Source organism: Microcebus murinus, chromosome 9 (assembly GCF_040939455.1).
Source record: "Microcebus murinus isolate Inina chromosome 9, M.murinus_Inina_mat1.0, whole genome shotgun sequence".
Classification (NCBI taxonomy): Eukaryota; Metazoa; Chordata; class Mammalia; order Primates; family Cheirogaleidae; genus Microcebus; species Microcebus murinus.
This window is the reverse complement of record NC_134112.1, coordinates 22,049,129-22,076,687: the sequence shown is the minus strand read 5'-3', so window position 1 is coordinate 22,076,687 and position 27,559 is coordinate 22,049,129. Positions and strand designations below refer to the sequence as shown.

The 27,559-nt window shown below is 57.5% G+C and overlaps 1 protein-coding gene across 1 annotated transcript; it reads right to left on the bottom strand.

The window, feature by feature from the left end:
• Nucleotides 1–27,559, bottom strand: CRHR2 (corticotropin releasing hormone receptor 2). The gene is made up of 12 exons (XM_012735862.3): nt 27,285–27,559; nt 26,999–27,124; nt 14,116–14,201; nt 12,592–12,698; nt 12,147–12,264; nt 10,421–10,574; nt 9,920–9,980; nt 8,375–8,447; nt 3,839–3,924; nt 3,506–3,641; nt 3,007–3,048; nt 1–1,650 (listed from the first exon to the last, which is right to left on the bottom strand). The coding sequence occupies exons 1-12, from the start codon at nt 27,385–27,387 to the stop codon at nt 1,510–1,512; spliced, it is 1,233 nt and encodes a 410-aa protein (XP_012591316.2). The 5' UTR covers nt 27,388–27,559; the 3' UTR covers nt 1–1,509.

The following is a 27,559-nucleotide window of genomic DNA, read 5'->3' as shown; positions in this document are numbered from 1 at the left end:
GCTACTCGGGAGGCTTATGCAGAAGGATTGTTTGAGCCCAGGAGTTTGAGGTTGCTGTGAGCTAGGCTGACGACACGGCACTCACTCTAGCCTGGACAACAAAGTGAGACTCTATCTCAAAAAACAAAAACTTAAGTAAAAAACATCAGATGTCAACTTAAAAACGTACAAGATGTGGTACATCATTTTTCAAAATTTATTTTTGCAGGGGTACCTAGAGCAGAAGCCCCCTTGGAACCTTGCTGGCGTCTCCCCAGCTCACCTCCTGCACTCTCCTGGGGAACGGGGAGGGAAGCCACACCGGGAAGCTGCCCTGTTGGTTGTTGCTCAGGGGACTGAGGGGCTCCTGCGCCCTTCCCACCACATTCCAGCACCTTGGCCTTGGCGACAGGCGCTGGCACCAGGTGAGCTGCACACCTGCTCTGTGCGGAATTAAACTGCCCTCGGCTGGGGGCTGGGGCCACATGTTAGCCTGGGTGAGTGATAAGGACAGACCTGCCTGCAGGCACTTTGTCCATAAAGACCCAGCCCTACCAGGTCAGAGAGGGAGAACAGGCCCCCGGCCAGGGCAGAGTCTCCACTAAGCAGGAAGGATGTGGCCCGCAGACCCCGGGTGGTCCTGAGCCCACACCACCCTTCCGATGCCTAGTTGTCTTGACCTGTCGGGAGGCCACTTCCAAGAGGTGTGGTTTATTTCACAGAGAGCAGAGATGTTTCTGGAGGGGAGGCTGAAGCCAGTTTGGGGGAGGGGCGCTGGGCATTGGCTCCAACCTCCAAAGATACATCGTGGGATCTGCTGTGCCCATCTCACGCCTTCTCCCCACCGGCGCCCCAAGCTTCAGATCATTTTGTCCTGCACTTTGTGTTCTGCTGGCCTAAGCATGTGGCTGCCCTGACCTACCATGTCTGCCCCCTTACCCGCCCCTCCCTGTGCCTCAGTTAGTGGACCAGGCAGAGAGGTCTCCCAGGCCCGGAAGCCAGCGTCCTTCACGGAGCCCCCCAGGGGCAGGAGAATGGCTGGGGAGGGGCTGGGGGGACAGCCTGGCTGGGGTGGGAACACGTGAGGCTTCCTTAGGTGAGAGCCCTGGTGTGAGGCCAGTCTTTGCGCCCGAGGGTGCACCTCCACCCGACTGCAGAGGGCGGGGAGCAGGGCCAAGCCCCCGCCCGGCTGCCAGCAGTCTGTCTCCACGCTCTGGGCCTCAGTTTCCTCCCTGTGGATGGGCTATGGGAGGCTCTGGCGAGAGGGGCCGGGATAGGCAACGCCTGAAGACATCGGACTGTCTCTGCTCGGGGGGCTCCTGTGACTCCCCTGCTCCTGTCGCACTGAGCCTGTGGCCCCGGCTGGCCCTGGTCCCACGGAGTCCCCTTTTGCCACTGGGCCGCCTCTTCCCTGCCAGGCTGGAGCCCTGGCGGCTGCCCTCCCTGCCCCTGCCCCAGCATAGCCTGCACGTAAGGACAGCACAGAGGGCAGGGGAGGATGGGAGCAGCGGGGGGCGGGCGGCCAGGGAGTCACAGGGCGGCCGTCTGCTTGATGCTATGGAAGCTGATCCTCGTGGGCGATGTGGGGATGGACATGGCCCGCGCCACAGGGACTCGGAGGGAGTGATGGTCCTGCCAGCGGTGCCACCTCTTCCTGATGGCCGATCGTACCTGCGGGACAGGGAGGCTCAACAGCCGTGCAGGCCAACCCTGGGCTTCTGGGACTGTCCCCTTTCCTGCTCCTGCCCTCTGTCTTTGAACCAAAGAGCTGACAGGCTCCAAAACCGAGGTCCTTTCCCCTGGCCTGCTGCCTCTCTCTGGGGCTCCCCTTCCGCACCCCTCTCCAGGAAGAGGCCGGCCCCAGGCTTCCTTTGCTCCCACTGTCCCCTGAATTATCCAGTGTCCTTTGGACACGTTATCCTCCCTTCCCTGACTCTCTGCCACCGCACCTTTAGCACCTTGGGACCAAAATCGGTGCCTTCAGCTCACACGGCTGGCGGCCTCCCCCACCCCACTGACCATCCTGTCCCCTCTGTGCCCTCTGAGGGGCGCACCTGCCCCGCTCGGCACTCGCTGCCCCAGAGGGAAAGCTCACAGTTCTGTCATTTCTAAACCTGATCCTACCTGGTGCCCCCTTGTTCTCATTTGTACTGTAATTGAAGGATTATTTTAGAGAACGGATGCTGTCCCCTGCATCCTAGCCTAGCACGTGTTTTGAACAGAATAAACGTGCCGTAAACATGGGTTGTGGGGTTGCTTTAGTGGCTCCTCCTCTTCCTATCTCCAGCCGCAGAGCCAGTCTCCACCGACGGGCTTAGCATCTGGGGCAAGCCTCCATTGACAGGGCCCCAGGCCTGTGTAGACGCCTCGCCAGTGCCCTGTGCAGACGCAGGCAGGGCGGCCTAGGGGGCAGGGGGACGGGGGCAGCAGCATTCGCACTGCTCTGGAGTGTTTGGAAGCTCCCAGGCCCTGGGGACTGTGTCTGCTCCTTGCCCATGTCCTTGCCAGCGTGCACATCTCTCTTGAGTCGATCGGGCTGGGACCCTGGGCCTCAAGAGCTAACCAGGCTTCACCAGCTGCCTCCTTCCCCAGAGCCCGCCCTGGGCGTGTCATCTTTTCTGTGGTGGGTGGGGGAACGTGCTGGTCTCATTTCTGCTCCTTGAGTCCATAAAGACCTGATTGCATGGCACACACCTCACCTCTTTCTGGAAGCTTCCTCCTGTCACCATCTCTGTTCTGCCTTTTCCCTTCCAGGAGGACCTACAGCCTGGGGTCTCTGCTCACCCAGCTCTCTGAGTGCATATGGGGCGCTGGCATGTTCTCTCGGGCCTGCACCACTGACCTTCCTAACTGGCTCCAGCCCTTGCAGGGAGGATTCCTGGTCCCCTAAGCTGGGGTGCTTTCTCAGGCCTTCCCCCTCCCTCCTCCAGGGCAGAGCTGGGCAGGGCCAGGGACCCTAGCACTCCTGAAGGGTTGGGAGCTTGACTGGAACCTCCCTGGAGTGGGGTCTGAGGGCCCCGCTCGTACCTCTCCATTGAAGAAGCAGTAGAAGACAGACACAAAGAAACCCTGGAAAGGAAGGGGCGTGGTCAGGGGCCTGCCTGGGGAGCCACTGTGCCTGGAGGGCTGGAGCTGGGGACAGGGTGGGGGGACGCTCTGACTCAGAGCTGGTGGAGCCCCAGCCCTCATGGTGCAGATATTCCAGGGTCCCCTCAAGTGGGAAGGGGTCTCAGGCCTAGGACTGGGACTCCAGGCTCCCCAATGCTGTGTGGCCTGGCCCAGGGCACTCAGGGCCGGGGCTGCCTGAATCCTCAGAACAGGGGCCAGGATAGCAGTAGGTGCAGGCCGGAGGGACCCAGGCCAGTCAGGGTGGGGGTGACAGGGCCAGGTGAAGCCCAGGGCAGCTCAGTGGTTACGGGGCCAGGCTCAAGTTCTATCTCATGCTCCCGACACTGAGCCATGGGTGCACCATGCCCATGTGGCCGTCTTAGTGAGGTCAGGATGGCTCACTAAGGTGGGGGCCCACCTGGAACGACTGCAGGAAGGAGTTGAAGTAGATGAACACGATCTGCGACAGGTCGTCCTCTCCGGGGTTGACGAAGAACAGCATGTAGGTGACGCCCAGGAGGGGCAGGAGGACCAGGGTGGCCTTCACCGCCTTCCTGGGGGAAGAGGTGACCGCACAGGTCTGAGCCCACGCTGCAGGCAGCCTCACTCAGGTGGGGCCGTCCACAGGTGCTCTGGCGGGGTTTCTTCTGGGGACCAGAGCCAGCTCCCTGGTGAGGACTGGGGCAGAGGGATGGCCCAAATGGCCTCCTCATTTCTCCCTGGCCGGGGGTCAAGGCACGCACCCACGCACCTGTACTGGATCGTCTCGGATGTGCTGGATGCTCGTAATTTTGTCATCAGTATCCTGACGATGTTGAACAGAAACACAAAGTTGATCTGGCAGGAGGGAGGAGGATGGAAAAGGAGTGGCCGTGACCGGGGACAAGCCGAGAGGCAGCCGCCTCCCCCAGAGCCCTGAAAGCCTGCCCCATGCACCCACCCCTGTGCTCTCCCATACCCTTGCTAGGATGGGGACACACCCTCTCTCCTCCAGGGCCTGCCTCCCACCCAGGCCAGAGGGAAAGGCAGCCTCCAAAGACGGTGACCGAGAGCACAAGGGCTGCTCTTCCTGAGGCCCAGTCCTCGGAAGGTCCCCGGCCCTCTTCACCTCTCCGGGGACCCTACGGGAGCCCCTTTCCCTCTCTGCTGCAGGGTCCCCGCTTGTTGACTGAGGGTCTCTCTGAGGCCCTCGCACTGTCACTGGCTCTAGGTCAGCCCGAGGTCCTTTTGCCCGAGGACAGCCCAGCGCAGAGGGCAGACTAGGCCAGATGGAGCGATTGGTAACTCAGTTCCCGACTAGTGATTAATCTCTCCCGGCCCTGCCCGTGCCCAGGAACTCCAGAGTGTAACCGACACCCTCGAGGCAGGGAAGACAAATGGGGCTGCTGCTCCGGCTCTGAGCTCGGGAAGGGCCTCCTTTATCTTCATTCGGAGTCTCCCCCTGTGTCAGAGCCGCCCCACCCTGGAACCGGCCTGTGCGGCTCCCAGCAGCTTCCCGGCCTGCGGGCCTGCGACTGGGTGCTGTCCGTCCCTCTGTGGCTCTGCGGCGGCCTGTGCTCTGTGCACTTGTGCGAGCGTGAGTGTGTATCTGGGACACGGCGTGCCTGTGTTTCTCCTCAACTGCCTCCAGTGAGAGCAGCAGGAATGGAGCGTGCTGGCCTCACCCTCTGGGACTGCTTCTTAAGAAAGGGCTCACGGGCCACACGGAGACTCATACAAGCCCAGGGATGTCTGCGAGCTCACTCGTGTGTGCACAGACACACACACCCCTCCGAGTCTCTATCTGGAGAATCCATTGCTTCTTAGGCTTGAGCTGGGCCCTCCTGAGTTCTAAATCCCAGGCTGGGAGCGGGGGTGCGGGTGGGGGACGCAGGCAGACAGCACAGGATTTTCACGGAGGGCTCAGACCCTCCTGAGCCACGGCCTGCTCTCACCGCACGGCGGTGTGGCCTGGGGCCTGGGGAAGGGCTGGGGGTGGGCAACCTTCAGTGGGGCCTGCCGTGACCTGCCACTCACTGCCTTCTCTTAAGGCTCACCTAATTTCTAGCTCCTGCATTTCTGGCATATTCCCTTGGATCATGGGGCACAGTTCACCTTAACGCATAGGTCAATCCTAATTTTTTCATCTAAGTAATAAAAAGGACTTGACCTTTTCTGATTCTTTCTGACTTATCTGAGAGTAGAGACTGTTAGAATAAAAATATATTCTCATTTCTGCCACATTTCCTTGCATTAATATTATTCACCCAGCACCTATCAATCCCCTAACCAATTCATGCAATTATCCACCTACTTTTATTCATCCATCCATCTATCCATTTATCAATCCATCTACCCATCAATCAATTCACTCAATTGTCCACCCACTCTTTTATCCATCATCCATCCAGCCAACCATCCATCCACCCACCTACTAATTCATTCAATTGTTCACCCACTCTTTTATCCATCATCCATCCATCCATCCATCCAACCATTCAACCATCCAACCATCCATCCACCCACATACCCACCAACCAATTCAAAAAATTGTCCACCTATTCTTTTATCCATCATCCAGCCAACCAACCATCCACCTACCAACTCATTCAATTGGTCACCCACCCTTTTATCCATCATCCATCCATCCATCCATCCATCCAACCATCCATCCACCCACCTACCCACCAACCAATTCATTCAATTGCCTACCACTCTTTTAACTATCTATCTATCCTTCCATCTAGCCATTCAGTCAACAAGTGGTTGCTGAACACCTGTTGGCTACAGGGCCCTGTTCCTTGTGCTGAGGTAAGGGCAGGAACAAGGTCGAGTGCAGAGCACCTGGGAGACAAGGCCTTTGTCTCCCTGCTCACACTAGGCAAGCATTTAGTGATGCTGCCCCACCCATCTCAGCCTGGCTCTCCACAGCCTGAAAGTCATTCTTTCCTCCGAGCTTGTGTCCCAGCCTTCCCCTTCTCAACACCACAGACACCTTCCTCTCTCTCCAGGGAGCCTTCTGGCCACCCTGCCCACACTGAGCTCTCCAGCTCTCTTTTCTTGGGCTCCACCTCCCCAACTCAAGAAAACACCCTAGCTCTTCAATGAGGCCCCAACCTTGTGCAGCCTGGTCTCTGGTTTCATTTAATCATTCTCTCATTCAGTGAATCAATGCAATGCACCAGGCTCTGAGCCAGGCACCAGAGATGGGGAAGTTGACAGGCAGACACAAGCCCATGCAGAGGGCTTGCACCCTGGTTGGGGGTGACACTGAATGTCTCCTAAGGGTTCAGAAAGACCTGGAGAAATGGCGTGCGAGCTGAGAACTGAAGATGAGGACCACCTCCTGAAGGGACCCGGGGCACCACCGAGTCCCGGTCTCATGGCTCAGATCTTGCTGCTCAGTTTGCATATGTGTGGCCTTGGGGAAGCTGCTTAACCTCTGCAAGCTTCTGCTTTCTCACCTGCCCCAAGGGGGATAACCACAGGGCTTGCCTTGGAAGATCAGCACAGGTTGGAACACTCCCGGAGAGCACCAAGCCTCGTGTCTGGCCTAATGACTGCCACATCCTTTCCCATGACAACAACGGTGACTACAACCAGCAAGAAGCCAGGCTTCCTGCAAACTCAACCACTTCTCAGAACCCAGAAATAAGTGAGTGTCTCTTAGCAGCAGAAACGTAGCTGTGAACCGCCGGGAGGGCGGGGGTGGCAGGGACACGTATCCAACGGAGAGGACAGCAGCTGGTGGCGGGGACAGGCAGGAGATCTGTCCCTGAGCCTTGGCTCCGTTAGCTAGCAGCGGTGACCTTGGGCAAGCCATTGCATCTCTCTCCGCTTCTTCGTCTGGAAAATGGGGAGCAACTCCCTACTTCTTTCAGGCATCGGGGACGTGAGGATTGGAAGTCACATACAGGGAGCTTCCGGAGGGTTTAGCTTGGAACCTGGAAGCCCTTGTCGGTGTAAAGAGCTGGGCCCAAAGGAAGGACAAGCAAAGGGCTCCTGAGCAGAGGAGGGTGTGGAAGGGAAGGCGTTGGGGTGGGGGCAGGTCTTGACACTGGACCCTCCCTCTCGTGCCTTGTGTTCCCTCCTCTTGCTTCCTCACCACCTGCCACCATCCGTACAGTCGGGGCGCACTCCCAGCCGTCACTGGGTGGGCCAGCCTTCCTAGGGGGTGTCCCAGGCTCACCAAGGGCCATCCCTCCAGGGTGGCCGGGCTCTGGCAGCTGGCTGAGAGAGGACGGATCTCACAGGGTTCCCGTTCACTCTGGGGGTCAGTGACTCACTGCAGCTGCAAGTCCAAGGACAATCCTTCCCCCCACTAACTGCTGCCGAGGCCTGGCTTCTGCCTCTGAAGGGAATGAAGCCCTGGGTGTGTGGGGGGATTTCAGGCAGTGAGTGACAACCCTCCTCATCATCAGTTCACACACAGCGAGGCCGCTCCAAAGACAGGTTGCATGAAGCCAGAAGTCCAAAGAGGAGAGAGTAAGGAAATAAAAGATAAACAGCAATTGTCTCCAAGGCAGACAAAAGAGCACCCTATTAGGCACCTGCTGTGTACAAGAGGAGGACAGTTCTCTGAGCCTCCCAGAGGGAGCCTTGGCCCTTTAAGGAAACTGGTGCATACAGAAGCCTGAAATTACCGAGCCTGAAATAAGTCTTACGTAAATGCCAATTTCTTATGGGGCTTTTTTGTGTGTCGTTTTTTAAAAATGTATGATATATAATGCGTTCTTTTTTGCAAAATGCAGCCTCTACTTAAACTCTATCTTAATTAAAGCTCGTTGTGGACTAAAAACGTGGCGGCAATTATACCTTAGACACGAATACATTTGGCAAAGGGCGGGGAGCTGGGCAAGGAACAATTGCTCATCACGCTTCATTCTGGTGTCGGTGCTCCAGGCTGGGGGCGGGGGGCTGCCCCAGGGAGGGTCTAGGGGAAGAGGGGAATGTAGGTCTGGATGGAACAGAAGCCCGCACACTCTGCTCTTGCCACGGGCTGCCTGCACACCTGGCCATCTCAGCGCTGTACCTAGCAAGGGGACGTCAGACCTGGGGCAGCCCTACAAATCCACCCAGAGGAAGAGCCCTTGGTCCAGAGTGGCCAGAGCTACACCAGGGCACTGAGCGTGAGGAAGGGAGAGTCGGGTGCTGCCGGCAAGCGGGGTGGCATGCGCAGGGTACGGGGGAGGCACGCAGAGTGGTGAGGAGGGTTGCCCCCGCCACACCTCTCCCAGCCTCTCTGTCTAGGTGGGTCCTCTGCTGTCTCCTGGCACCCAGCCTGTCCCAGTCCCCACTGAGAACCTACCAGGAGCACGAGGATGATGGGGCCCTGGTAGATGTAGTCCACCAGGTCGCCGGGCTTCTTGCCAAACCAGCACCTGCAAAGATGGGGTGGCTGTAGGGCCTGCTGAGCTGGAGCAGGGGCACCACTCCTGACTCGGGCCCAGGGTCCTCCAGCTTGGCCCTTCCTGAGACCCGACCTCCAGGGCCGAAAGCCTCAGTGGACAGCCCCAGCCCCAGCCACCACCCTGGCCCCCCCGGGCTGTCTTTTGTTCTACATGAGGAGTCTGATCGTCTCAGCCAGACTGAGGGCAGGCCCTGGGTCTCCTCTTCCTCCTCGCTCTCCTGCCCCATCACAGGCTGCCGGGCACAGGGCTGGGTGTGTGGGAGGCAAGGAATGAAGGGACAGCTGGTCTCCCCCTCGCTGGCCCGGGGCCAACTGCTCCCGCATTGCCGGGAGCCCGCAGCTCCGGGCGCCAGGCTCACAGCTGCACAAGCAGCAGATGTGGAGGTGGAGCCTTCTCCCGCCCAGCCCAGTTCCAGGTCTTTGAGCTCAGCTTCATGTAGCCAGGGAGGGAGCCACTGCCTGGCTAGCTGGCCTCGCTGGCTGCCAGGGGCTGGGGGAGCAGCTTTGGGGTGGGGGGAAGGGCTGGGCCAGCACCCAGTCTGCCTGGCCAGGGACCGCTGGACATCAGGAGGCACCATCAACTTTGGGAACTTTGTATCTTCTGGCACCGCAGAGGTTGTCCAGTGCACACCTGCCTCACGAGTCTCACCAGCTGCCTCTCTGCACCAGGGTTTCTGGTCTCTGCTTGAATGCCACTGCAGATAGGACGCTCACTATCTACCTTACCCAGGCAGCCCTCTTTTTCTTGGGTAGCTTTTACCCTTATGACCTCTTCCCTAATGCCGAGTTCCTAGTTCTTGTCCCCACTCCCCAAATCCCACCTGCTCCCTCCGGCTTCTGAGACCCCTGGAGATCTGCACACAGAGACCCCTGTTCCCCAGCCCCCACTTCTCTCAGCTGGTGGCACCTGGCCTTCTGGCCGCTCCTTGGCTGGCCCGTAGCCAGAGCTGCTGCCGTTGGGGCCACGGCTCAGCGTATCAGAGTCTCTGGTGCAGGGAGGACCCCGGCATGGGACGCTGCACCAGGCAGAGACTGGGATGGCAGAACAGACAAGCTCTGCGTCGTTGGACACTGTGGAACGCTCACAGACGCAGCCTTGGATGCCGTGTGACCGAAAGCCCCAAGGCCTTGGCCTCTTCCATATTCCCCACGCCAGACCTGCCGCACCCAAGTCTGAGGAGGAGGGACCAGAGACCACAGGGGTCATGCACTGGGCACTTCAAGCAACACAGTTCCTAACCGAATTCAACAAGCGGAGTTGCCTTGAGATCTCCCCCCTGAGTACCTCTGGGTGCAGAGGAATTTTTCCTCATTTAAGGACAAGAGGAAAGCAAACCTGGCCAGGCATGGCCACCATTCCTGCCCCACGTTTGCCTGGAGACCCCGGCTGACCTGTCCCACCCACCCCTGCATGAGCCCCCGAGGCTGGCCCGTCCCACTTACTGTTCGTTCTCATAGTAGAGCTTGCCGATGACCCAGGCGACGATGATGGGGCAGGGGACGCCTGCAAGGACATACGTGGGCTGTGGTGGACAGATGGGCAGGCCTCTCGCAGAACACACGGTGGGGCCTACAGGCTACCCATGACCCCAGAGCTGGCCGGTCCCTAGACCCCACCCTCCACTTTCAGCCTCTCTCCAAGCAGGGACAGCACTGTTGCCTGAGGTGTTGTGGTAGGAAGTAGAGCCACCTAGTTTCTCTTTTGAAGCCAGAGACAAAGGTCTCTGGGTTGGTCGTCCGGGCAGGGGCGGGGGCTGTTGTGGGGTACCCTTGGAGGGACTCTCCACTTCTTCCCCAGCAGCATGCAGGGAAGGGCTCCCTCCTGGGGACTGTGCTGGGTGGGGGTGACGGGCAGGGCTGGGTGCTCGGCCTCGGACCCAAGATGAAGGGAAATGGCCTTGTCACCCCCCCAACAACAGGCCTCGCTGCCCCTGGGGTCCTCACACCATCCGATGAGGAGGAAGAGCCACTTGGGCAGGCGCTCGGTGGAGTAGGTCATGACGATGGCCGTGTGCAGGTAGCAGCCCTCCACGAACATCCAGAAGAAGTTGGTCACCATGAAGTAGTTGAAGACGGTGGTGACGCAGCGGCACCACACCTGCGCAGGGCAGGGCTGTCAGGGGCGTTCCCACCCCGGCAGGCCCGAGAACAGGGCTTCCCAGAGGGGGCCCCTGGACACGGCACCAAATGCCATCGACTCTCACCCTGAGATTCGAGATGCTCTTTCACTCTTTCAGAAGGAGTGAAGGAGCCATTCTCCACTTTTAACTTCTCTCCAGCTTTTTCTAATTTCTCTTTTTAAAAAAGGAAGAGGGAGTCTGGCTCTGAGCTTTCTGCAGGCAGAGGCTGGAATTGAATAACCTCCTTGTGCTTTCATTGTCATTTTTTTTTTTTTTTGTCACTTTCAATCCATAGCAAGTCAGACTGGCTGCCATTTAGGGAGGGAATATGAAATTTCATTTAGAAGAAATGAAAAAAAAAAAAAAAACAGTGAGTGAAGCGAGTCAAGGCTACGTGCAGGTGCGCTGCGCCATGAGGTGGTTCTCCAGACCCTGGCTTTGGGGAATCCGGGACTTGTTGTGATCACCACCGGCTCTGGAGGGGGACTGGCTAACGGTGGAACCTCCAGGGAGTTGCTGAACCTCATCGTAATTAATGCTGCCCCGCGGGTGGTTAAAGGAGATGAAGGATGGCAAAGGCAGGCCCCAGGGAATGTGTGTGGGTGTCCTGGTTGTGGCTGCTGCTGTTACCGCCTTCCCAGGGGAGGGGAACGTGTCCCTGTCCCTCTGAGCAAGGCTGCGGTGCAAGGAGGGCAGAGCCTGCCCAGAGCCACCCTGTGGGCCACTGCCCTTCTCAACAGACCCACCCACTCATCTTTCCCGGGGTTCAGCCCCAGGGCACCCTCAGAGCCCAGGCTGGGATGCGGGGAGTGAGCGACCGGCAGGCTAAGATCCAAGCCAGCTAGGGGCCAGGGGACTCTGTGACGGGGCTCTCTGCGGACAGCCCACCTTCCCTCTGTCCCACTGATAAGCCTCCCTGCTGAGCTGCTAGCTGCTCCCTGGCCACATGCTGCTGTCTTTTTGTTCTGAGCAAGTCCTGCGGAGGGAGCTAAAGGTCCCCCCCGCCCCCCGCTTTTTCTCCATGTTTAACGATGTCTTATCAGGACAAGCTCACACTAGGGCTGGAAGGCACCCCAGTTTGGACATGTTTGGTGCCGAGGCAGGGCTCAATGCGGGGCAAGTTAAGGGTCAAGCCAGGTGGCGGTGGGATGACCCACAATGTAGAGCCATCATGGCAGCGTGTGACCTTGGGGAGTCCCTCAGCCTTCCTGAGCCTCAGAGTCCCTGTGTACCTAATGGGGAAGATAATCCACTGGTCTCTTGCTGGGATTAAGTGAGGTGAAGCTCAACAGAGGTTAGTTCCAGCCTCCTTTCTCAAAGGGGTTTTTTGGGGGGACCTGGATTCACAGATGAGGAGTGGAATAGGATAACTTCAAGTCTAGAGCGGGCTTGTGCAGCCCCCAAGCCCCCCGGCTTGCCAGCCCCCTGCGCTGGTGGGACCGTGACTGGGGAGGAGGAGAGCTCAGGCCTGGCTTTGCCCCTGAGTGTGGGGCAGAGAGGTGGGTGTCCCCGGAGTCCCCCAGCCCCGCCCTAGTCTCCCCAGTAGTGACCTCATTGCTCTCGTGCACTTCGTGGTCGATGAGCTGCAGCAGGAACCACATGACATTTCGCAGGATAAAGGTGGTGATGAGGTTCCAGTGAATCACGTTCCGCAGACAGCGGATGCTCCTGTGGGGGGCCCGGGTCAGGGGTCACCAGGGCTGGGGACCAACTGGGTCGGGTTCCCCCTGAGGCGGGGAGACTCCGCTTGAGTGAAGGCAGAGCTACACCAGTCCCCACCCGAGGTGGCCATGCTTGGGCCCCTCCGAGTCCAGTCCCCCTGTCCACCCCCTGTGCCTGCCGGCACTCTGGGTGCTGGCACCAGCCCCAACCCCCTTTGTCCACTGGCTCCTGGGCCCCTGGGCAGGAGGTGAGACTATCTGGGAGAGGCCGGGCAGGGTGGGGGCACCGTGGGAGGAGGGACAAGTGGAAAGCAGGGCAGGAGGAAGGACTCACCGCAGGGCCAGGAAAAGCAGGAAGGCGGCCACCAGGGCCGCCACGGAAACACAGTGGCCCAGGTAGTTGATGACGAGGGCGATGCGGTAGTGCAGGTCATATTTCCTCTGCCGGAAAGACACGGACGGGCAGGGGGAGGCAGGGGCATGTGGGGTGGGGCTGGGCACTCCAACCACCGTGTGTCCTGGACAGAGTGGCTCCTAGAGCTCGCTCCTATTACCCTGGGCAGCTCTTGTTATTGTAAATGGCTGTGGTCAGGCCTCCCAGCATGCTTTTCATTTTATTTTAGGAGATGAGGCCTCACTCTGTCACCCAGGCCCGAGTGCAGCGACAACTCACAGGCACGATCATAGCTCACTGCAGCCCTGGACTACTGGCCTCAAGCAATCCTCCTGCCTCAGCCTCCTGAGTAGCTGGGACTACAGGTGCGTGCCACCACACCCGCACCAACGTGCATTTGGGGGAACACCTCTGGAGAGGTGTGGGTACAGACTCTTTTAAAAGTTCTAGGCTCTAGAAGGCCACACTTGGGTTTAGTCTCAGCTCAGACCCCAGCTGGCTAAGCGACTGAGGGTGAGTTGATTTATATTTCTGGGCCTCAGTTTTGAGGTCTGTACAATGGGGACAAGTTGCCCTCCTGCCTCAGAAGCAGCAAGCTATGGGAGGCCTGGGGGGGGCATGGAGATGGGTCTGCCCTGGCTACATTAGTGAGGGTGCGGTCTATAGAAGATTTAGGACACTACTCAAACCAAAGTCAGTCTACTATTTATTATCACCACAAGCTGGCGACTCTAAACAAAGTCCTTATTGCCAGGGAGGGCCACCCCCCTCACCCCCACTCTGGTTCTCTGCTGCTGGGGTGCTGTAAGAAGGGAGGTGTGAGGACAGAGGGCTGGAGGGAGCCTCGTTCTCTCGAACCTTCTGCCCCGTCCTGCCCCTCTCGGGGACTCATGGCAGAACCTTTTTGGCTCACGTTTGGCAGAATCGCTTTCTCAGAGCAAGCAAATGTTTTTCCCTCTGGATCTGAACTTCATTTGGAGAAAAGTTCCAGCCCCACTGAGGACTGTGTTGGGTAAATAAGGCGGGGGTGGGGGCTTGGACGTATCATTTTGGCTCAGGAACGAGGCGTAGAGTCAAAGGGAAGAGGCTGGCACGTTGGCAGCACAGAATCCAGTTCAGAGCAAGAGCCTGGGTAGGGATGGGAGGTCCCAGCAGGACCCAGCTCCCTGGGGGCACTGTCCTTGTGGGGCTGCACGTGTTTTCACACAGAGTCACAGAATCAGAATGCCAGATGGGGAAACTGAGGCCCAGAGAGGAAGGAAGGTGTGTGGCCACATGGCCTTCTCCAGCCCCACCACTGTGTCACTGAGTGCAGGGCACAACACTGAGGGCAAGGGCAGGAGGTATGAAAAGGAGTGGTTGGGAGGCACAGAGACTAGTTCTGCCACCTTGGGATCTTCTGTGCTCAGCATGCATCCCAATATTTGTATGAGGACTGGGATCAGGCAGGAGGGGGCTGCTTACCTTGTCATCCAGAATGGGCTCACACTGTGAGTAGTTGATGCGTGAGGCCCACGTCCCATTCTCCAAGCATTCTCGGTAGGCGTTCCCTACAAAAGATGCCAACCGCCAAGAGTCAAGGCACTCCCCTCCTCAGGAACCCTCCCTGGCTCCCTGGTGCCCCCATGTTAAAGGCCCATATTCCTCAGCTCCCCTGGGCCAGGAAACACAATGTGTGTCTGAAAGTTTACATGAAAGTCATTTATGTGAAAATAGTACAGAAGCTTTATCTCACACTGTAGCTAAAAGCCATGCTAAAACCCATTTTAGATGCAATCTTTGAATAGCATTTTGTACACTTTCTTTTATTTTCCTTTGTTTTGAAACTGAATCAAAATGGCGAACACTGGGCTGTGGCTGAAGATTCACTGTTTTCAGCATGCCAAATAATTTCCATCCTTATCTCAATCATTTTCTATTTATGAGATTCATACTTCTTTTCACCAATATCACGCTTCCACTTTAATAACCACTACCATTTGTATAGCCTGTGTTTACTACATGCCAGGTCCTCTGCTGACAGCGTTAGATACACTTACCCATTCAACCCACATGACAACACTGTGAGGTAGGTGCTAATATCAACCCATTTCACAGAGGGAGAAATTGAGGCACACAGCGATTAAGCGGCTTGCCAAAAATGCAAAGATGACAAGAGGATGATTCAAAGCCAGAAGATCTTAACCTTTAGGCCTCAGGTCGTGGTAAACAGCAGTGAGGGAAATTGGACTCAAGGGCTGGAGGTGCGGCCGCCTGGGAGCCCGCCAGGTGACGTGTCTCTCAGTACTCAAGAACCGGCCTCCGTATTAGAGTTGGAATGTGATGTGTGAAAACGCATTGCAGAGCATCCATGTTGGACGTGCAAAAATGCAGGTTTTCTCAAAGGGGAATGTGTGAAGGTTGAAAAATGCTCACACCTGCCTTTTTCTCAATCTTAGCGCTGACCTTCGAGGTCTAGCTCCTGAGTCACCCCCTCCAGGCCCACGCTCAGCCTCTGCCAGGAGGAAGCCCTGCCCCCTGCCCCCCCAAGGCCCAAAGCTCTCATCTGCCTCTGGTCTGCCTTAGTCATTAGCACGGATCTGACCAGCTCCCACCGGATGACAAACTCCAAACGGCCCACTGTTTGGGGGGAATTTGTACCAGAGTTCTGTCGTCTAGCTAACGGGCAGTTGTTTGTGGACTTTTCTTTTTGGCTTATGTTAGATATAAAATATAAAGCTAATTATAATAAATAGCTCATAGAGCATGGAGTCGCAGCTCTGGAGGGGAAACCTTAGATTGTTTTTGGAAGCAGTGAGTTCAGAAATAATTAAGTTACTTAAAAATCGACTTCCGTTGAGCCGGTGAGTTAAAAGCAACAGAATTATTAAGGAGCACTTGCTGAGGAACAAAAACAAGGGGGAGATTCTATTAGCTTAATTGTTTTTTAATTTGGTGCTTGGAGCTCATAGATTTTTCAAGCTCAGTCCCTGGAGGCCCATCTCTGGCAGGGCCCTGCCCTCCCCCCACACACCCTCCTTCCCCCACGTCAGTCAGACAGGGGACCGCCCTGGCCTGACACTGATTCCGGCCCAGCATGAGGAGACCCTCTCCTCCTCACCCTTGCCCAGGGGTGCCACCCCTCCTCCTCACCCCTGCCCAGGCGCCCAGCTCCCCAGCTGGGCTCTGAGAATTTGACGCATAGGATCATCTTTCCTTACCAACATTCCTGCTCCAGAAAGGGAGGGACTACCTCAACAGGTGAGGGGTGGTGATGTCACCGAACTAAAGGAGTAAATGTATTTTGGGAGGGGAAGTCATACTGAGATATGAACAGTCCTTTCCTGAAGGGGGATTAAGGGGCCTATAAACAGGTCTGTGTGAGGTGACACAGCCCCTGACGTTGCGTGTGGTTCATCTGCCATGTGTTCATAGGCGAAGTTCATCGCTAGGCTCCTTCCTCCAGGAAGGCCTCCTTGATTGCTCTGGTCCCATGGTTCACTCTCTCTCCTGGACACCCCTAGACCTGACATCCTGAGCCCCACATTTCAGCCTTGAGTTGTTGAGGTGTGAGTGTCTGGTCTCTCTGATCAGTGTGGGGACTTCCCGAGGTCAGGGCCTCAGAATACTCCTTTCACAAGCATGGCCCTTCACGGTGGCACTGGTCATGGGGTGGGCTTGTGAGGGGTAGTGGGATCAGGATAGAAATCCTGCCTATTGGAAATATTTGCTGTCCCTCCCATTGACACCCCTCAGGGCCAAAGTTCTGTGGATTCTGTCTCCTCCATTTCTTTTTCCGGAATCCACTGCTCTCCCACGCGTCCCTCCACCCTCTCTAGGTGTCTTGCCTGGATGGGCATGACAGCCTCCTCTCTCACCTCCCCCTGGACCATGTGGATTCCTGCTCAAAAGTCATCAATGGCTCTTTAGTGCTCTTAAGAATAAAGTGCCACTTTCTTGGCACAATAGCTAAGGCCCTCGACACCCAGGCCCCAGCCCGACTTTCCTCACCCATCTCTAGCACCGTGTGTGGCAGCTGCCTTGGCACCAACAGGCCTGGGACACACCCCCTGTGAGCAGATCCGTCCCTCAAGCACCCTCCTCATTCTCACCCACTGCTCACAGATAAACCTCTACTTACCTTTTATGCCCCGAATCAACGCCACCTTCTACCTGAAGCCTTCCCCACACCCTAGGACTGAAGCAATCCCTTGTTTTTTTCCTCTAAAAAAATACCTTCTTTTCTCCTCCCTCCTCTGTATCTTCCCCTCTCTCCAACCATAGCTTTCACACATGATTGCCCTTGAACTACAAAACACATACATTTTATATTATAATCCAGGACACACACATACGCACACCACTGAATCCAGTTTCAAAAAGCAAAATTTATCTTGACGACAGCTGTAATATTTTTCTTTCTATTGTAATGTTTTTGATTCATGTCATAGACAAATGCTGGTCATGACTCACTACATTGACTTCATAACCCACTACTGTGCCACCATCCATAGTCTGAAAATCTAAAGTCTATTTTAGAGCATTTGCCATAGTTCACTATGAAATTCATCTCTTTGGACCTAATCCTTCTTTTATTTGCTACCGGACTTGAGCTCCCAGGGGACAGGCAAGTAGGCAGAGACCATATTACAGTCGCTGGATGCCCCCTCAGGATTAGCCATCCAGTGCACATGGGCTGGACAGAGCTGACTCAGGTCTGCGGGACCCTGGAAAGCAGGGTCTGAGGTGCGGGAGGTGGGGGTGGGAGGGGGCTTCCTTCTGGGGGCGCATCCCTGCCTGGGGATGAGCTTCTGACTACAGACATCAGGCACCAAAGGACTGGAAGACAGGTACAACCCGCTCTTTAGGGGAGCCATCTGCTGTCGCTAATGAGGGTGCTGAGCCCTCAGGCACAGCCTCTTATAGGAAAGAGTAAGAAAGAATCCCCCCCATCAACCTGGGAGCCATGGAAGGATGGGCACAGAAAGTCTGAGGGCAGGTGGTCAGGCTGGAATTGTGGGGCTGGATGCAGAGAGGTGGGTGCCTGTTACCACAGCAACACAGGTGCCCTTGCCGAGGATCGATGCTGATGGTGTGTGGTGTGGCCTTCCAGGGGCATTAGGACCTGAACGACGCAGCAGGGTCTTCTTTGGCAGAGCTGTGTGGTCTGGGAAGCCCAGCGCCTCTGCCCAGACTGGCCCGGGCCTGTTGAAAGCCCCCATTATAACAGGCTGCTCGTCTTTCAGATGCCCAACACTTTTATAAGAGTTCCTGGTTCAGGCAGTGACCTGGTGTGGTCCAGAACCCTGGCTGGGAAATGGGAGCCTATATTCTCAATGCAGTTATGTCACTGGATGGCTAGGTGACCATGGCTAAGTCTCTTTCCTCTTGGTCTCAGTTTCAACTCTCGGAAAAAGCACACTGGTACTTAATGATGCTATTGGCATTACAGGTGGATCAATTCTTTGCTGCATGGGAATTCCCAATCTACTAAATGCCATTAGCACACCTGGGCCATGATGACACCCTCAAACATCCCTATATCACTTTCAAATGCTCCCTAGGTTGGCACTCCCATCTCTGATATTCTAACTGGGGAGACCTGGACCATGGGAGACAGGGACCACGAGGGACCTTTGTCAGCGGCAGTTAGGGGGAAAGAGTGCAAGAGGCAGGTTGGGCATGGAGGAGAGAGTGATAGCGATATGGTGGAGGCACAGCAATGTGGTTGTTGGCTGTCTGGACAGAAAATGACAAGAGGCGATGGAGAGAAGCTGATGGCAGAGAGGTGGGAGGGCCAGAAAGCAGTATTTACTGAAGGATTGAGGCCACTGCATAGGACCAGAACTTTCAGCACCGTGGACAGCAGAACACCACCATTCCTCATTCCTCCCCGTTTCTGCAGGTGGGGACCTTGGAGAGCTCCTAATAACCAGCTTTCCCACCAGGGCATTCAGACCCCCTCCTTGGCCCTGCACAAGGAGGTTGAGCTAATTCATGCCCCTCTCAAGGCCCAGCTTCAGCCCCAGGTCTTCCAGGTGGCTTCCCTGACTGCTCCAGATCCCCAAGGGTCCAGCTGCTCAGATTGTTCTCTCACTGACCTCTATAAAAGGGTCATGTTTTTCCAACCAGCCCAGGGGCTCCTGGAGCAAGAGTTTACCTTCTTCTGCGCAAGGCTGAGAGCCTCTAAGGGCAAAGCCTGGGGCTCCCTCCTCTCTGGCCTTTTCGTGAGCACTGCACAGAGCTGAGCACACGCAGGCCTCAGGATGCACGGAAGGTTGCTGGGGAACTCACTGAGGGTGGAGGTTCAGAGCAGGCAGAAGGACTGTCTGCCACCTCGGATAACCAGGCTGCACCAAGCCGCACAGCAAATACAAAACAGCTGCACATCCACGCGGGGAGCATCCAGGTCACACACAAACCCTGCAGGTAGGCTGACCCTGCTGCCAGAGCTGCTAACACTGAAGTCCAACCCCACATGGAGGAGGGATGTGTCAGTCTCAAATAACAAACCTGTGGGCAGCATCCTCCAGACTCCAGGCACGAAAGCCTTGACTATTCCCAAGTTGGACACTGAGTCAGCGGGCATCTCCTTAGGAAACTGAGTCAGCAGGTATCTCCAGGGGGAGAAGGCAACTTCTCTTGTATTTGGTCTGGTGGAACCCAAAGAGGGAGAGTGACATGTCCAGGGTCACCCAACAATGAAAGGGCAGAACAACATCGCTCTCCCCAGGGGCACGCTTCCTCATGCGAGATCCTGGAGTCAGTGTTCCTAGAAGGGAGAGGCTGACCAGAAGGGCTGCTGGGTTGAGAGACTGGGACTCTACCATTGCCAAACCCAGCCATAAGGTGGGAAAGGCCTCCTTGGGGCCATCTGCTCGTGACATCTGGGATGCAGGCCAGGGAATTTCTATTCCATTTCTTTATTTCTTCCATGCTGTGTGGACACTGCTCTCTGGGCCTCAAATGCTCATGCTAGACCTCCAGAAACCTTCAGCTCCCTGCTTCTATGGGAATTTTTACTCATCAAGCTCTGCCATCGGTAAGTAGGTGTGGCAGGAGACAGTGGGGGAACTGAGTCATAGAGGCACCAAGCAGTTTAATGGAAACCACACATGGGTGTGGTGGAACCCAGCTCATGGTGTGGGATTGCCACCCCCCCCCCAGCAGAGGTGCAGTGGGAGGAGGCACCTGCCCCATGCCCCAGCCTCTGTCGTGCGGGGCTCCCTCCTTCCAGCCATCCCTTAGCAACACTCAATGGGCTCGTCGCCATGACACTGGCCTGCAGCGGGAAGCGGGCCTGAGGTGAACAGGGGACCCCTGAAGCAGAGGCTGCCATGGAACTGAGGTACATCAGGCGAAGGGGGCCACCAGAACACGTCAAGCCACCCCTCCCACCTAGTGCAGATAAACTGAGTCCCCAATGGGTGAAAACCTGCCCAAAGTGAGAAAAGCAGTCAGAGGCATGGCCAGAATGGGACCCGGCTCTCAGCCCACAGTTGCTGTGAACTATGGCAGAAGAGAAGACATCTCTGGCTGGCAGACCCCAGTGTCCTCCCGCCAGCACCAGCAGCTTCCCTTGCGGGGCCAAGGGACTCCTCTCTCTAGGGGCCTTGGGAGCAGGACTTTCTCAGTCTAGGTAAACAGACTGCCCCCTTTCAAGACTATATCCAAAGGCCACAGCATTGGGGGGGCTCTCAGAGATGACAGAAGGCCACACTCCCCTGGAATGAGGACAGCCATCCCCATCCCTGATGCGGGCAGGGCGCTCCCTCGCCCAAGGACAGCACTGCTTCTCCTTCCAGGCCCCCTCCTACCCCCTTCCCTCCTGCCCCCTTGCTGACAGTACCCCGGCTGCCCACAGCAAGCCCCAAGCAGCTTGCCATGGCCCCATGACATCAGTATATTCTCTGTCCCCTTCACTCAGATAAGAAAATGATGACTTGGATGAGGAGGGCTGCCAGTCACTCAGTGAGTCATGGCAAAGCTGGGGCTCAGGCTCCTCCCCCCCCGCCCCCTGCAGGGCTGTGAAGGGGGCTGCCTGCCCAGCCCTTTGGGGAGCTCCCTGAAGGTCCCTGGGGCGGAGGCTCCTCCTTCAGTAGATCTTTAGGGTTCCAGACTCTGCTGCCGTTGCTGGTGGGTGGGCAGTGGACAGGGAAGGACGCTGTGGCCTCTGACTTAACCAACAGGAGGGAGGAGAGGGGAAGGACAAGGTGAAGGTCCTCGGCCAGCCCTGGGTCTAGACTTAGAAGGTACCTCCTCAAAGGCAAGCGGTATCCTTCCGGGGTATCCCGACCCTCACTACTGGCTATGGACAAGCGGCCGGCGTCTCTAAAGCCAGCAGAAAGGAGGCTTGTGCCCTGGGATGGTGTGATCTGCGTCCCTCCCCACTCTACTCCCTGCTCCCTGCCAGCGGACACATCGCACATCCTTGGCCCGATTCCTCCCGGTGCTGTTCAACATCACTTTCTCTACGAAGCCTCCCCTGCTCCCGAATCAATCCCCCTCTAGAAGGGCAGCCCCAGAAGGCAGGCTCAGGTCTTCCACATCCCCAAGGAGCTCCTCTCTAAGCTCTGCGAGGCTTTCTGGGGGGAAGAGTGACACAGCCACAACACCAATATGAGGGCAGCCTGAGCAAGACCATCGGAGGCTGGAGGATTCCTGGGGAGGGAGGGGAGATCAAGAGGCCAGACTCGACTTGCCAGTCCTCTGCTGCCTGGGCTCACCCATGCAGAGGTGGATGAAAGCGAGAGCGTGGGCCGGGAGCTCCCGGAGCCCACAGGCCTGTCAGGGCCCACACTTGCTGCGGGTCCCTGGGCAGGTGTCTTTCTCTTTCTGGGCCAGTCACTTCCTACCCTTCCTTAGCAGGGGAGGGAAGGGGAGGGGAGGGGAGGGAAGGGCTGGACTCAGAGCACAGAGGGCCGGCAGCTGGGCAGCTCTGGGGTGTGTGGGTAGCCAGAAGGGCATCCACATCTGCTCTCTCTCTTCCTTCCTTCTTCTTTTAGCCAAACCTTCCATGTTGGCTGTGCCTGTTCCACCTCACCTCTCTCCCAGCAGGAAAACATGTCTCACACCAGGGTAACTGCTGGTCCTTGGGAAATGGAATACAGTCAGGGTGGGATCAGGTCTCACTGGGGACAGAGAATACAGACCTGAGATTCTAGATACACAGCTTCCACGCCCTCAACCCAGAGGACAGGGCCTACCTGGGATCCTCCCTGAGGCTCGCACCCCTGCACTGAGTGTGTCCTCAACACGTGACACCTGCACTGCTCTAAGACCTTCAAGGTCCTCCCCATCCAGGAAGCCTGCCAGGATTGCCCCAGTGTCCACCAATCCCCCTTCCCCATCTCTGACTGTTGACTTGTGTGAGCCTGATTTCTAAGCAGCCAGGGCTCCCTTCCTTCTCACCCCTGCCCCTTCAGGGCCGAAGAGGGGATTCCTGCATAAGCAGGCAGAGCCCATGGGAGACCCCTCCAGCTGGAGACCACTGAGCTTATGTGTTTCCATTTTAACACAACGAATGCTTCAGCACGTCTCTGGAACGGGGTTCTGGGAAGTGGGAACCCCCACTCCTCCCCACACAGTCAGGTTATGTGGGATATCCCTTCTTCCCCTGTGCTGGCAGATGCCTTACTGCAGATGGCCCGGCTGTCCCCAGCAGGACATGGTGGGCGCCTGAGCTCAAGGAGGCTGAGGCTGAGCCACAAGGTGCTTAGTGGCCCTGCAGGAGGGAAACGGACCATGTTGAGGATGGAGGCAGCAGGATCCTCCTTTGCAGCCAAAATGATCACAGGGACAGGCAGGAGGAAGTGCCAGAGTAGGGCAGACAGAGGATTTGGGGACAGAGGAAGGAGGGACAGGAGCAGGGAGACAGAGGATTTGGGGATAGAGGGAGTGAGGCAGAGGGGGAATGGAGAAGGGGGAGGGAGAGATGGAGGGAGAGAGTTGGAGAGGAAAGATGTGGAGGCAGAGAGAGAAAACGAGAAAGACACAGAGAGACAGAGAGAAAATACGCCCAGGGACAGAACCACACACAGGAAAAAAGATACAGACAGAGAGACCCAGAGAAAGACGCGCACAGAGATGGCTCAGAGGAGTGTGTGTGGAATGGGGGGCGGTGGGAGTTACATGGAATACAAGTGCCCACCTCTGGCCAAACTGCTGGAAGACTAATCCACTTCCCTTCTCCCCACCAACAGGGATGAGATTTGCCCCTGACTAAACTGTGCATGGACATTTAGAATTGGTTCTGGCCACCCAGGATTTGAACTTGGGCTCGGGAACCCTGTGTGGAGGCAGAGGCTACCTCCCCCCCGCACCCCTTAGAGCCGAAACGCCAGATCCTCGCCTTCCCAGGCTGCCTTGCAGCCAGAGCTTGGGCACGGACCTGGTGTCCCACATGACCCCGACCCACCTGATGCACCTACCCCAGGGAAGTAGTGAACTGGGGGCCCACAAAATGGGGATGGGGAGAAGGCCTCTCCAGGGACAACTGCAAGGAACTTAAGACACCAGGGCAGTGGTGGCAGCAAGGCTGTGGCCCGTCTGGTGGCCAGGGCTGGTGGCATTGCAGGGCTGCTCAGGAAGAGTGGGGGTTCCCTCGCTGGGCCAGCTCTGCCCCATGTTCTTGGCTGGGGGCCTCAAATCCGGCTCTCCAGTCTATGCGGTGATCCCATACGCTCCCCAGTGTCCTTTTGACAGAGCTCTTCTCCGCCGAAGCCAGCGGAGCTGCTGTCTGAGAGGCAGCAGAGCCTGAGCTTGAGTCCTTGTTCTGTTACAAGTCAAGTCACTTAACTGCTTTGTGCCTCAGATCGTCCATGTGGAACATGAGGATAATACTGTGTCGCTGTCATCAGACGGGTGTACGGATTAGATGAGTTTAAACAACAGCGCAAACCCGTGGAAGCCTGGCCGTGGCGGAGCCAGCTCGGGCTGTGTAGAGAACACTAGAGGATACTCGGACACATGGGTGCTTAACTCGGTTCTGCCACGGACTGGCACTTGTGACTGTGCACAGGTTCCTTCCCTTCCCTTGGCCATTGCTGCGTCTGGAAATAGCTCTGGGTGAGACGAATCAAGGCTCAGACTCTGCCTCCCAAACTCGCTCCCTGTAGCTGTTTGCTAACCCCACATTCTGAGACCCCAAAATGCCTCATCTCCACCCACGGTGCTCTCCTGGGCTCTCCACACCCCGCCTGGACATCTGCACACAGGTGCCCTTCTGTTCCTCAAAGCCAACCCATCCCCGACTGTGCTCCACAGGTGTCCCATGCGCCTGGTATCCTTCCTGGCTCCTCTTCCACCGAGTTGGGTCGGGTCAAGTTCAAATGTGCACAGCGGCACTTGCATCCCCGCCTTCCTTTGCTCCCAGCCTCCCTGCGCCTGGGCTGTGCAGCAGCCTCCTCACTGCTGCTCTCCTTCCAGGGGACCGGGCGCCCCCAAAGCTGAGTCCTCTGCTCACAATCTCACACCGCGGTGAAGCGCAGTGAAGCCTCCTTAACACCCTGCGTCATCTGACCTCCACCCTCTCTCCAGCTTCATTGTTTTTTTTCCCACTCCTTGTGCCCCGAACAACACTCACCTGTCCGAAGCACACAGCCCTGCCCATTTGCACACCTCTGCTCTCTTCCCCCTCTGCCTGGAATGCCCCCTTATACCTATTACACACTCAGCTGCTAAAATCCCGCCTGTCCCCCAAAGTGCAGCTCAGAGGGCGACATCCTCCCTGATCCTCCAGGCTGGAGGCACGAGTTTTCTCTCTGTCCCTCTAAGCTCTCCTCGCCAACCTCGTCTCTTGTGGAGGCAGCACTGCCCCATGGTTGAGTGAGGGCTGTGGATTCTCCTGTCTGTACTGGGGCATGGGAGCTGATCAGAACCTTGAACAATACTCATGTGTGTGTGCCTCAGTATTCTCATCTGCACTATGGGCATAAAAGCAGTATCTCAGAGGGTGTGAGGACGACTGAGATTGTGGCTGCATGGCGCCATGGCTGCAAAGCTCCCCTGGTGGTAGCTGGCACCTGGAAAGTGACCGACACTTGACAGTTTTGTGGCAGATTGTGATGGGCTGTGTTGAAAGATCACAAAGACTAATGCCCAAGCAGCTACTGCCCCCCCGGGCAATTCCTGCCCTCTAAAGAATGAGGTTGCAATGGGAGGTTGGCTGTAGCATAACAAAATTGGAGCAGGAGGAGGAGCCAGACTCTTCTTCTTCTTCCTCCTCTTCCCCTAGGCTTCTCACGGGAGTCATTTTCCCCATGTCCTTCTCCCTAAAGGAAGGATCCCATTGAAAAGGCAAATGGAGAAGGAGGAAGCAGCATTGGCGAAGAAAGGGGAGGAAGGAAATCAATCTCAAACCTCACATTTCCATGGCCATTAGCAGCCTCTGCCCTTCCCACCTGGGCTGGCCTCAGCCCCAGGTACTGGTTAGCGGCAGCGCTCCCTGCCCAGGGTAGGCAGCACTTCCTTCCAAATGAAGAAAAGTGTTCATCAGATACCAGGGGTAACTGGCATGACACTTACCAGCCTCCGTGGTGCCCTGACATTTTTTCAGCTTCTCATTTGGCTTGATTGATACGAGTGGTCGGGCACGTGTGGCCCCCCTGCCTTTGGGAAGTCTTCCCTGTGCCCCTGTTCCCATCGTCCTCTTGCTTCCCGCAGCAGGGCATTTATCACTAGTTTTTTTGTCTGTGGCAATTGTGAAGGTCTAAGGACAGTGCCAGTGCAGTGGCTGGCACACAGTAGATGTTCAGTAAATTGAATCATGCTGTGCTTAGCTGGGTTCTGCAGAGGAGACCCAGGCCCTGCCCCAGGCAGGGGTGGGGTGTCCAGGCTGGCTCATGGGCTGTGGGCTGGGGGGTCTCCATCACCCCACTTCACCCTGGATGGTCCTTAATTCTGGGTCCCATCGGAATCAGGCACGCTGATCTCCACTGCCCCACCCCACACAGCTCACAGAACCCTAAAAATACAGTTGTAAAATGTCAGGACTCAGAAGGCGTAAGGAAGTCATTCCTTCTGCTTGCATACCTCCTGGCTGGGGACTTCGCTTCCTTCCAGGGAGACCTGTGAGCTGTCTTAATCGTGGAGAGGAAGCGTGTCCTCAGACTACGCAGAAACCTTCCTCAGTCCTACCTCCAGCAGCCCCTTTCCTTAGAAGCACCTCTGCTGCCGGGCTGGGCGGGGCAGTCTGCTCCCTGGGCCCACCAGAGGCCCCCTCCCCCCACGGGTGCAGCCAGGGGAGCGCGCTGGCATGAGACGCAGGCGCCGCTGTCTTGCCTTCCAGCCAGCTCTCACCGTCAAGGCCTCAGCCTCTGAGAGCTTGCACAGGCGTGCTGGTGCGCGTGTGTGCATGGGTGGTGGGGTGGAGCTGGGCTACCATTCGGACAGACACGCAGAGAAGGCTTGTTAGGATGTTTGCAGGACGAGGGGCTCAGATACAGGGGCTCTTAAGGTGCTCTGCTGGTGGGGCAGGGCTGGAGATGCGAGGGGGTTCAGGGCGGGCCAGTGGTTGCTGCACCCACAGCCTCTCACAGACCAAACACCTGGCTCCCACCAGACCTTCCACAAAGCATAGACATAGGCGCCTACACACACACACACACACACACACACACACACACACAGAACCCGTACTGAACAACCCATCCTGGAGGCCGCCCTTTTCCCCAGAGAGTGCCAAGCCAGTGTGTGATTTGCCAGGAGGTGGGAAGGTGCCGGCTGCTCTCCCTGGGAGGTGGGGGTGGGGGTGGTCCTGCGTCAGACTCCAGTCATTACCTGGGGCGCAGAGGTAATGCCGCCCCAGGCCCCTGACTCACCGCCCAGCGGGCCAGCCCCAGGACATCCATCCGGTTCGGGAAGAGACAACACCCCAGACCCTCTGATTCCCCAGCGTCTGTGCCCCGCGGGCCCCTGCCCCAACACATGCGCGCACCCCATCTTTCCTGCTCTCCTCTCCTCTCCAGCAGTAAAGAGCCTGGTCTCCCTCGGGGTCTGGGGACAGAGCACATCTGCCTGAGCTGGGGTGGGGGCAGCATTGCCTAAACAAAGAGAGGAAGCCCTAACGGAACTTCAGGCACCCAGAGCACGCCCTGCAGGCTTGCCTTCAGAGGAGGAAGTATTTCCTTCTCCCCTTTCTGCGCTCCAACGGCAAGGAGCAGGGCGTGTGGGCAAATCGCTGCTTTACTGAGGTTATAGGCTATGTTCGGGGTAGGGGCAGAAGGCGCTTGCCCAGCATTATAAGGGGTCCTTAACGGCAGTGGCAGGCCGGTACCGTCTCTGACGCTGGGTCCGGAACCGGCCCTGCTCTCTAAACCGCCCTCCTGGGAGGCTGGCCGCGGGCGAGGGCGGGGGTAGGGGCACTCACGGGTCGTGTTGTATTTGATGCCGTTGAAGTACTCCGGGCACGGCCTCTCCACGAGGGCTCCGGCCGCGCTCTGGGGCCAGCACGTCCCGATCTGGTCCAAGGTTGTGTTGCAGTAGGAGTAGGGACCTGCCGACGGGAGAGAGCAGAGCAGGGCTCAGAGGGGTCGCCGGGGGCGTGGGGCGCCGCGGGACGAGGTGCGCGGGGCGCTCGGAGCGCGGGGTCGGGGCGCACAGAGCGCGCAAGGGAAGGAGCCCCGGCCAGCGCTGTCCGCTCGCCTGCCGCCTACCCTCGGGGTCCGGGGGCGGCCCCCAGCCGTCCAGGAGCAGCTCTTCGGCCAGAGCCAGGCTGCAGTTGGCCTCCAGCAGGCTGTGGAGCAGTGCCGCGTCCATCGCGCCCGGAGCCGCGCGCGGAGAGGCAGTGGGAGTGCGCGCCCCGCGTGGCTGCGAGGGAGTGGCTGCGAGAGTGAGCGACCGGGACAGCGCGGGGTTCTGGCTCCTGCCGGCCCAGCCCCGACCTGCCGGGCAGCCTCCGGGCGCCGCGCCTGATCCCAGAGCTGCCAAG

Coding starts and splice junctions, on each gene's coding strand:
- CRHR2 (XM_012735862.3), bottom strand. CDS start 27,387: ATGGACGCGGCACTGCTCCACAGCCTGCTGGAGGCCAACTGCAGCCTG. Junction 27,125..27,284: donor GCCGCCCCCGGACCCCGAGG/GTAGGCGGCAGG, acceptor TCCCGTCGGCAG/GTCCCTACTCCTACTGCAAC. Junction 3,049..3,505: donor CCTTCCTGCAGTCGTTCCAG/GTGGGCCCCCAC, acceptor CTTCCTTTCCAG/GGTTTCTTTGTGTCTGTCTT.